This window comes from Octopus bimaculoides, chromosome 20, assembly GCF_046866305.1.
Source record: "Octopus bimaculoides isolate indiv1 chromosome 20, ASM4686630v1, whole genome shotgun sequence".
NCBI lineage: Eukaryota > Metazoa > Mollusca > Cephalopoda > Octopoda > Octopodidae > Octopus > Octopus bimaculoides.
This window is the reverse complement of record NC_142947.1, coordinates 30,074,667-30,086,216: the sequence shown is the minus strand read 5'-3', so window position 1 is coordinate 30,086,216 and position 11,550 is coordinate 30,074,667. Positions and strand designations below refer to the sequence as shown.

The 11,550-nt window shown below is 37.8% G+C and overlaps 1 protein-coding gene across 7 annotated transcripts in view; it reads left to right on the top strand.

Annotated features, from left to right (window-relative positions):
* The window catches only part of LOC106878424 (uncharacterized), a 134,741-nt gene that overhangs the window by 63,301 nt on the left and 59,890 nt on the right, over positions 1-11,550 (top strand). For all 7 annotated transcript variants that reach the window (XM_089338311.1, XM_089338309.1, XM_089338304.1 and 4 more), the window contains exon 2: positions 9,350-10,939. In XM_089338311.1, the coding sequence (XP_089194437.1) occupies positions 9,355-10,939 (1,585 nt within the window). In that variant the 5' untranslated portion in view covers positions 9,350-9,354. The remainder of the gene's footprint in view (positions 1-9,349; positions 10,940-11,550) is intronic.

Below are 11,550 nucleotides of genomic sequence, written 5' to 3'. Positions count from 1 at the left end.
TATATATATATATATATATACATACATATATTTGTGTAACATGTCTGTATGTATGTGAATATATGTTTCTTTTGTCTTTTACTCATTTCAGTCATTAGACTGTGGGTATGCTGGGGCACCACCTTGAAAGCTATATAGATATATTGGTACTGATACATTTTCAAGTGAGCTTGCCTGTATTGCAGTGTTGTATCATGTGTGCATGTCTCTCTGACAATACATGTACAACTGTCTGCTGTTATAACTTGAATGTCTCCTAACTCATTCACTTCCTTCTTGGCAGCATGGTAATTGCTGCTCAATGGAGACAACACACTGACTCTCTTTCTTACTTTTATTCTCTTGCCAAATGGCACACTTCTCCTGTTACTACTACCACTTCAGTAGCTGTGCTATACCAATTATTATATATATATATATATATATATATATATATATATATATATATATATATATATATATATATATACATGCACATACACTGACACATTCTCTTTCACACTTTGCATCTATTTTCTGATGTTGCAGTTGTATTCCTGTTTGGTATTCACAAATTCTATTGAGTTAAAACACTTACCACTCGCTCACAATATCTTCCCTTTTCTGGCAAAAAAAATGGAAAGCACATACATAAGCTCTCATTTTTACACTATTCTTTGGTGACAATTGCTATATGCTATTCTGAGGAATCCAAAAACTTCATCTGCATTGATGTGAAACTGATCATAATTATAATAATTATTTCAAATTTTGGTACAATGCCAGCATTTTCTTTTTTCTCATTTTTGAGAAGTAGGGATAAGTCATTTTCATTGATTCTGAAAAACTGAAAGATAACGTCATGAAATCAGGCCAATTTGTTATTTTAGGTCAATATTAGAAATCTTCATTACCAATATATGTAGAGTAATGAACAAAATGTATTGTCTTATTTGTTTGGCTCTCAACATTCTGAGTCCCATTTTGCTTTTTCCATCCTTCCAAAATTAATAAAAGAAAGTACCAATTGAGTACAGGGGGCAGTTTTATTATTGACTCTTTCTCATTCTCAAATTTCTAGTCTTGCTATTATGTTGAATAATAATTATGATGTTGATGACGACGACATTGACAACACTTTTAGGCCTTTCCTCCATAGGCACAAGCCTGAACTTTTGAGAAAAGGGTCTAGTTGGTTACATCAACCCCATTACTCAACAGGTACTTATTTAATCAACCCTGAAAGGATGAAAGGTAAATTTGACTGTTAGTAGAATTTGAACTCAGAACATAAAGTTAGGAGAAATGCCACAAAGCATTTTATACAGCATGTTAATGATTCTGTCAGTTCATCATAATAATAACGGTGAGCTAGCAGAACCTTTAGCATGCCAGACAAAATGCTTATCAGCATTTCTTCCAGCTTTATGTTCTGAGTTCAATTTCCACCAGTTGACTTTGCCTTTCATCTTTTCAGGGGCAAGAAAACAAATATCAGTCAAGCACTGGGGTTAATGTAATTGATTAGCCCCCCCCCCCTCCCTCAAAATTTCAGGCCTTGTACCTATAGTAGAAAGAATTATTATTATTGTTGTTATGGCAGTAAGCTGGTAGAATCATTAGCACACTAGGCAAAATGTACTTTGTCTGTCTTTATATTCTAAGTTTAAATTCAGCCAAGGTCAACTTTCTACATAACTCCCAGTGGATTACTCTCCCTAGGTTGTCATGTCTTGTATTCTTTCTGTGCCAGCATGCTACATTCACTGACTATATGAGTAATGCTTTCCTCTTTTGATTTGCATAACTTACATTGGGAATCTACTTGGTTTTTGTCTACCTTGGCTTTTATCCAATTAGTCCTTAATACTTGATATTGTGCAGCTACTAACTAACTTTCTGTCTCCCTTTTCAGCATTCCTTTCTGTAACCATAGCCATGTCTCACTACTAAAATATTGGATGGTATTTTACAGGTTGACAGTGCAAGCCTCAATTCCAATAACTTTCAGTTTTTTAGGTAGCATTTTGGGTGTTGTGCCAAGTGCACTGATTACCTCAGAAATAATTGTTGTCTTAGTTTTCCACAGTCTCTTCAGCTCTCTGGATATTTCTCAGTTTTTTTTTCAATTTCTTAGGTATCGTCTCTGTTACCATATGGAATTGCAAAGTGTATGATCTTACACTGTTTATTTTGTTCTTTATAATCATATCTGGTCTTCTTGCTTCAGTAGTGTGATCAGTCTTTCTGAGGAAGACCCATTTAATCCTGTAATTCTCATTCTCTGTCATGGCCTCTGGTCCATGTTCATACTACTTTCCTGTTATTTCAAAGCCACCCCTGGTTAACATTCCAATGCACTATTTTACCTACACAATCTTCCCTGCTCTTATACTATTTTTGTGCTCGCTTACTACACTCTCTTTAGAGATTATTGATACTTTCATCTCCTTTCCTGCAGATTCTACATGTGTTGTCTCTCTGAATTTTGTTGATCTTTGTCTAATAGCTTATTTCTGAGCAGCTATACTTAGTGCTTCAGTCTTTCATTTCATGCTTCCATCTATCAGCTAAAGCCAGTGTCCTTTACTTCCAACCTTCTCAGTTTGTTGCATAAATTGGCCATGTAATTCCAAAAGAATTATTATTATTATTATTATTATTATTATTATTATTATTATTATTATTAAGATGAAAAGCTGGCAGAATTGTTAGCACACCAGGCAAAATGCTTACGTTTTGCATACATCCTTACGTTTTGAGTTAAAATTCTGCCACGGTCAACTTTCATCCTTTCAGGGTCAATAAATTAAGTACCAGTGAAACACTGGGGTCAATGTAATCGATTAGTCCCCTCCCCCCAAATTTCTATTATTATTGAGTGAGAGAACAGTGCATCAAAGTGACACTGGGGTCAAATATACGAAGCCCAGTGTACCCATCATGACTACCCGTCTGATAAGGGTACACCAGGCACATGCATCACAAACATATGTGTGCAACCTGGTGATCTCATATCAAGATAAACAGCACATGACCTTGCAGGTGAGGCTCAGTTAGAATTTTTGTCAGGTCGAGTAGCTCATCCCACTCAAAAGGTCCCTAAATAAGGGTTGTTTGAGGATGATAAACAAAACACTCATGTCTCCAAAGGTGAATTATTCAAACCCCAAAGAATTCCTCTCAACACATGGCTACGATGCTACCCCACTACTTCTGCTCGTGATCAGAGATGCACATATCGTCAACCAAGGGACATGCTCAAGTGGTTAATGTCAAGCAACTGACAAGCAAATCTATGGTATTGAGCAGAATATCTGCTGTAGCCCATCTTTTATACCAAAACGAAACAATGTATATAGTAACACTTCCAATCAGTTAAGATCAGAAGCCGTGAGAGCCACTGCCTGGTACTGCAGCAGAGTATTTATTATTATTATTTACTTTCAATTTGCATATTTATTACAATCATTTGCTGAGACACACCCAGCGCCCTAGGGTGAGTGAAGGATAATAGATGTTACAGTATGACTGAAATCTTAGGGAGGGGAAGTGGCAGGGGCAGTAACGAAATATCTTTATGTAATACAACACAGACGTTTAAATTGATAGAGTTTTTCTAAGGATGTGGGCAGTACTTGTCAGCACAATCTTTTGGATTTCTCTGAGACATAGTTCTCCTTGAATGATATCTAGATGTTTCTCACATCCCTTTTTTATCATACCTAGAGCACCTACAATAACAGGAACAAATCTCGCTTTAAGATGCCACATCTTTTGTATTTCAATTTCCAGGTCCTTATATTAACTTAATTTGTCAAATTCCTTTACTGATATATTTTTATCAGTGGGAACACTGACATCTATTAGCCTATAAGTATTTTCTTCCCAGTCCTTAATATTTACGTCTGGTTGATTAGCCTGGATCGTTCTGTCGGTATTGACTGGAAAATCTCAGAGAATAGTAACATTTTTACCTTCAATGACTGTCTCAGGATGATGTTCATACCAGTAAGCAGGAGTACTGATTTTGTAGTGTTAGCATATTTTCCAATGTAAATACTGTCCTATTCTATTGTGATGATTTTTGTATTCGTTTGGTGTCAGCACAAGACATCTTGAGACAAGATGGTCTTTTGTTTCGTCAGATGTGTTGCAGAATCTGCATATAGGGTCAGAACCATTTTGAAGAATGTTAGCCTGGTAGTTTTTGGTAAGCAAGCTTTGATCTTGTGCCGCCAATATGAAACCTTCAGTTTCTGTTTTCAGTCTGGACTTCTCAGCCACTGATGGGTTGTTGCTTGGTCTACATCAGCATTTTGACTTTGAAGTATATACTGTCCATGCAGAGGCCTCTGGCTCCACTGCTCCTCACATTTATTATTATTATTATTATTGTTGTTCTACATTCTTGATTTGAAGGATGAAGTGCATCAGGGATGAAGTGCATCACTATTATTTACAATTATGATGGAAGTGCTGGCTTGAAGTATAAAGGAGTTTACTATGGGAATTGCTGTATGCAGATGATCTGGTGTAAAGAGTAGATTATGGATGAATAAATGGAAGGAATGTATGATGGTAATAGCAAATGGTAAAATTTGTAGTGAGGTACAAAGAGCAGAGAAGTCACCAGGTACAATTCACAGGGGAAAAATGGAGTAGATTATATTGAAGGTACAATATGTGATGGGTGTGTTCATCAAAAAGTAATACTATGAGATGTTTAGTAACTAATATGGCAGCTACACTTAAGTATAACGTTTGTATGTGGAGGGAGTTGTAGATCAGGGAAATTTTGAACCAGATTTTGAAAATGGTGTGAAGATAAAAGGTGTGGAAAGATTTTGTTATCTTGGACACATGTTGTATGGGAAAAGGGAACTTAGCAACAGTGCAAGAGTATGATATTGTTCATGGAAGTAGTTCTGAGAAGCAAGTGATTTGCTAATGAGGAAGTGAGTGTTGCTGAATGGAAAGCTGCTTGGTGCATGTGTGTGAGTGAGACACAGGTAGGAAACATAGAGCACCAGAGACAGCTGAAAAGAACAGAAATGAGAATGGTTTTAGTGAATAAGTGGAATATTGTTGTGAGTGAAAGGAAGACAAACAGGGAATTGCAAAAAAGAATAGAACCAGAAATGAATGCTGTGAAAAGAAATGAGAGATGGCTGGGTCATGTAGTGAGGAAGGGTAAAGGTGACTGGGTGAGAGTAGTGATAGAAAAGAACATAGAAAGAATTAGAGGGAAGGTAAAACCTAGGAAGACATGGCTGAAGATAATGGAAGGGGAAATGATGGCAAGAAGGATTGTGAGTGTGGATGTAAAGAATAGGGCAAAATTGAGAAGAATATCATGGGGCATGCCAGGATAACCACTAAGTTTGCTTGGAAAATGGTTTTAAAACACTTGTTGATTTGTTTTGTGTAAAATAGTACATAGTGTTTGTTAAAATATTGTTGGCCCAAATAATGTTGAGCAGTATCACATAAGGGCTATTGTAAGAAAAAAAGTTGCCATGCCTGCTATAAAGTATCTTATAGACAACTAAGACTACACAATGTTTTATGTCAGGTAGTACAGGAAGATGGATGTTATAAACTGGAACATTTGTATGTTGTTGCAGTAACTGCCCATCTCTCAACTGTAATGCTGCATGCATAAATACCTGCTGTCCTGGTAACTTACATTTGTGGTTGGGTGGATAAGGTATTGGTCTATTAATTTAATAGGGCCTGAGTTTAAATTTATGGCAGGTTTAGGATGTTTTGTTTTTATTGGATTGGCCTCAAAAATTACTTCACAACTACTCTTAAAATGGTGAAATTGACATTAATTCTCCTCTTAAACAGTTCATGGAAAAATGTACTGGATGGAATTCCAGAGAACTGAAGTGATTAATGAGGCCTAAGAGATGGTTATTGTATGGGGGTTGTGTATTAGAGCAACACATTTAATTTTATATTGTTTCGGTTCAGTTAACTATTTAGAGCAAGCATCAAATCATGTGGGAATGAGCTGCTTTTTTTATCATCTACTCAACAGTCCGATTAAAACCCTTTAGAATCTTGAATACATTTAATTTTTGTAAATTCACATTCTGCTTACCCTGAAACCCTCAAACTGTTTGCACACCCAATAATCCAAATCCATCCTTGCAATAGCCCACATAATCTCAGTAGTTGATAAACTCTTCTATCTCTCTCCTTGGTAACTTACATACACACGTGCTCCTTCTTGTCACTGCTTTGTAAAACATGTATACAGGTGCTGCCATGGCAATAATATCTATATAACATCTTTGTCTATTCAGTGCTGAAATATTGATTTCCATATGTATTAAATGTTATGTAGTTGTATAATGACATCTTCAGCTGAGTTCCTTATTGAATATAAATAGATATAAAACTAATGTTGGTTACCAAGAGAGTGCTCTAGTCTTTGACGTCTTGATAGTGGAATGCCTACATGGCTAACAAAATTGCTTCACACTCTTGAAACACTGAGCAAGTTTCATGCCTCTTTAGGGATCGCTCTTCTTTTACTTCTTCATGGTCTCGTTCAAGAAACCCACCCAGACAGTGTTCTTCACGTGACCTTGCCCTGCCAGCCCCTCCAGTTTGCTGGTACCACAAACAGTTCAAGGATCAAGCTCATCATTGTATACATACTTGCTCTTACACCCTGGCGGAAAACTAGCCAGGGAGACCCTGTGCACGTCAGTCATCTCCTCCATTGAAAATCCTCACTGTACATTCTTCGTCCGAGGCGCAAAATCTTCAAAGTCTTTTATGGTAGACACAGGAGCCAGTGTTAGCATTTGGCCTCGACAGTATACATTCACTAATCCTGCTCGCATTCACCCACTTCGTTCTAAAGTTGAGACCATGAAGCGTTTGTCTCCTCCTGTGTCTTTAAAACAGTTAAAAACATTTCTGGGTCTAATAAATTTCTATAGACAACTGTGGCAAAGTTGTCTCCTTTGACCCAGCTTTTAAAAGGACAGCCGACTAAAAATGCTAATATTTCATTGTCTCCTACTGCTTTGCAAGCTTTCGAAAAGGCCAAGACCAAGCTAGCCAATGCATCCTTTTTGGCTCATCCTGCTCTTGACACCAGTCTGTCTCTAGCAGTTGACGCTTCTGATTTAGCTTTGGGTGCTGTGTTGCAGCAAACTGTAAATGGACAAACTCAACCACTGGCTTTCTTTTCTTGCCAGTTGAAACCTGCTGAATTGCATTACAGCATTTTCAGTAAAGAACTTCTAGCTATTTATCTTGCAGTGAAGAACTTTGCTCACCTTCTCGAGGGTAGGGAGTTCACAGTTTTCACCAAACATAAACCCTTAACGTTTTGCAGTTTACCAAAACTGACCCAGAGAGACCAGGCACTTGAATTATATCTCGCAGTTCACCTGTGACATTCACCACATTGTGGGCACAAACAACATTCTTGCAGATGCCCTGTCTCACCTCCCAGTTTGTTCTTTGTCGTCTCTTGCCTCAATTGATCTGATCACTATGGCTGCAAATCAACCTTCCTTGGACTCTTTGGACGTGACTTCACCACAGTTTTCCTGTTGCAAATTCAAGCACCTACCTCTTCCATCATTCTTTGTGATGTTTCCACCGGGTCACCCTGGGCCCTGGGCCCCAAGCATTATCGTCGTCCTATTTTTAAACCTTGCACTCGCTATCACACCCAGGCATTGTGGCCATGGATAAGCTTATTTCGGCTCGATTTTTCTGGCTGAATATGCGACATTCTATTACTGTTTGGTCACACGCCTGTCTACATTGTCAGCATGCGAAAATACACAGACATGTGCAAGCTCCTTTGGGGCACTTCCAGCTGCCGGATTCCAGGTTAAGTTTTCTTCGTTCTTGACACAATCAAGGAGATTTTGTGCAACTGAAACCCAAGTGTTTTTCTGGTCAGCTGAAAGTAGTTTTGGCACAAACTTGGCAGACATGCGTCTCATGCCCAAACCTTCAGTGATAATGGACTGAACTGGACTGTAACTAATCTGCACATCCTCTGATAACTCACGGATGGTGATTCGTTGATTTCCTCTCACAGATGCACACACATCTGTGATGTTTTTCTCAGTTCTGCTGGTTGTGGGTCTCCCAGAATGTTTGTCAATATCAACATTTTTTCAGCCATCTTGGAAACATCTGAACCAGTTATATACTTGTGTGCGGCTCATACACTCTTCTCCATGCACTTTCTGCAACTTTGCATAGGCATCTGAGTAGGCATTGCCATGACAACTTTCTTTGTCATGGTCAATGCGATAATCACATGCTACACACCTTCCTTCCAAGCACTGCTGTAAACAGCAGAAGTGAGCGAGAATATTAAAACTTAGTGCACATGCACAACAGATTTCAAGGTCAATCTTTGCCAAGTGGCTTTACTCTGCATGCTTTAGTTGTCTATATTTTCGCACTTATACATATATATAGACACATATGTATATATATGTATATATATCTATATCTATCTATCTATATATATATATATATATATATATATATATATATATATATATATATATACCCACACTCATATTTACATACTCATTTATACATACATACACTACTATTTAAAATAGCCTGACTCCGCTCCATGTGACCCAAATCTTCACAGACCTCCCACAGAAATTTAGCCCATTCCGGCTCAAATTACTGAGCAAGAAGCCCAGTCACACAGCCCAATTGAACTGCTTAAAACAATAATACTACATGTAACTCCTACGAAATGTGTTGCGTGCCTATTTCTTCTGTTTGCCCCCCCCCCCCCCCCACACACACACATATGTACATATAAATGTACATATCCACACGCATACACACATATATAGTAAAAGAAGTAATAGTAATATTTGGATTAGAAGTTGTATTGATATTGTTATGATTATTGTGATTATTACTAGGATAATAATTATTATTAATGTTATTAAGTTTTTTTATAATTTAAGGAAGATATAATATCCCCTAAGCTAGGCTTTATGGAATAGCAGAATTTTATTGTATGTTTGTTGAATATTTTGTGGTATTTATTATGAGGTAGAAAGTGTTTTCTAATAGCTGAAAGAACAGAAAAGATACTTTAGTAAATACATATTACTAAATGGAGTATTGTACGATATGGAAAATGAAAGGCCACATTGATTCATTTGGGTATTGAACTAGGGAATGTTGATGAACAAATCACAGTAAAGTAGTCTGTCCAAACCTTAACAGTTTCGATCACTCCTTTATGATGACCAAATAACTCTAAACTCTTTGCTATAGCCATATTTTTGTGAAATATAAATGTATTGTGTTTGTTAAATTTTAATGAAAGGTTTTTCTTATTTTGCAGGCATAATGAACCGAAGAAATGAGAGCAAAAGTCGCCGTAGTCGTGTGTCGCCCCCGGGCCGCAATAAGTCCCGACGGAAAATAGCACTGACACCTGAGAGTCAGGAGTTAACTCAGATGAAATCCAATGATGACGAGAGTACAGATGGACAAAATAAGAAGATCTCTCGCAAGATAACAGCGAAGTATCCCACTGACCCTGCCACACCTTCTTTGGTTGCTTCTGCAAACAAACGCTTAGTGAAGGTCAATAATAATATGAAAGTGGGTCGTGCTCTTCGCAAGTGCAGCCCAACTCCTGCAGACTCTGAGGAAATGCCCTACGTTGATAATCAATCAATAGGTCGTACACCGAATGGTCAGAAGATGCCAGCAGTTGAGGAAAGCCAGAAAAAAGTTATTGCTAAACCCCCTAAAAAGAGAAAAGCTACAGAAACGGACACTTCCAGTCCGCTACCCTCGCCTTTCAAATTGATGTCTCCAACACTTACACAGAATGCACCCCCAATTAATTTAAGAGATTGGAACAATCAAAGAGTGTTAGCCTGGAGAGAGAATGTTTATAAGCCAGGTGTTATAAAGAATGCTACAGACAGACAAGTTGGGGTGCTATTTGATGGTGAAACTGAAACGAAAATCTACTTTGTTTTTGATAGTGACTGCAACAAGGTAATCTGTGACCACAGTCCAATGGGCAACAGTGTACAGCTTGGGGCAGATGTGTGTGTTCGAATTGACTCTGAAGAAAATGTCTTTATTGAAGCTAAGGTGATAGATCGGAAAGTGAATCCAGTTTCGTTCCAGATTAAATTGAAAAGTTCTCAAATGTTGTGGACGACTCGAGCAAACATCCGACTTCTACGGCCTCCATGGTGGGAAGATTTAGAGGACTGTGGTGAGCAAAACCAGATGTTTCAAATGTCTAATCAAGTGATGAGCCCTGTACAAACTCCAAACTCTGTTTATATTCAACCAACTGTAAATCCCACCTCGTTGTCTATTTGCTCCAGCAGCCCTACTCCAACTTTTGAGAAGCAGACCAGCTTTGAACGACCAGATACGTCTGAGGATGAACTTAAAAATGAAAATGTCTATTTTGATTCCTCTGGCATGAGTACTCCAAGATGTGGGAGTGCAACACCTGGGGCTTCTTCTCAAAATGGTAAGGATCGTAGCAAGCCAGCTTTTAAAAAGAAGGATGAGGTACGATGTCGTGCTCAGTCCGGTGATAGCAGTCGAGCAAGTACGCCAAGGTCACCAAATCCTATTAGCAAGTACAAGAAAGGGGATGTCGTTTCCAATGAGAAAAGTGGGGTCCGTAAAAAATTCAATGGTAAACAATGGCGCCGTCTGTGTTCTAAAGATGGTTGCACAAAGGAATCTCAGAGACGGGGTTACTGCTCTCGGCATCTCTCCTTAAAAGGGAAAACTATGCGATCATCAGTGCCATATCCCGGACATAGAAAAGGGGAGCTAAAGGATGGTCAAATTGAATGGGAAGAAACTTCACATGATAGTGAATACGACCAAGAACGGATTACGACAAGCAAACTGGATGAACGTGAAGCTGCATCACTTTTAGTATCGTTAGGTAAGTTTCTACAGCTTTTATCATTTAACCCAAGGTCAGTGCTGATGGTGTTCCAGTTATGCTATTTACATCATTTGGGTTATCTAGGACAGTAGTATCCAGTATATGTACTTTTCTTCCTAAAATAGAGTGTGGTTTATGAGTGATTTGGCTGCTGTTTCTAACAAATTGAGTGACTACATAAAGGGTCATTCATGTGTTTGTTATTGCTAAGTTAAAGCAGTTGGTCCTACTCATGTACAATATCTTCTTCATAGTTTGACAAAAAGAAAAATAACTCAGTTGTTGTTTAGTCCATGTGGAGCAGACCTGTGATCAAAGGCATTCCAATCATGACCATCCCCTTTTTTTTTCAGGCATAGTATATCCTGTGGAGGGCTAATTGGGCCACTGGCCCAAAACCAAAGAGAGTGATAATAATAAAGCATTTATTGGTACCTTACCAATATAGTATTACTTTAAATTCAGTTTAAATGAAAAACTTGTAACTTTGCAAATTTTTGGAGATCTTTTGAAATTTGAATAGAAGATATGTATATATATATATATATATATATATATATATATATATACATATATATGTGTGTGTGTATGTATATATGTATTGTGAC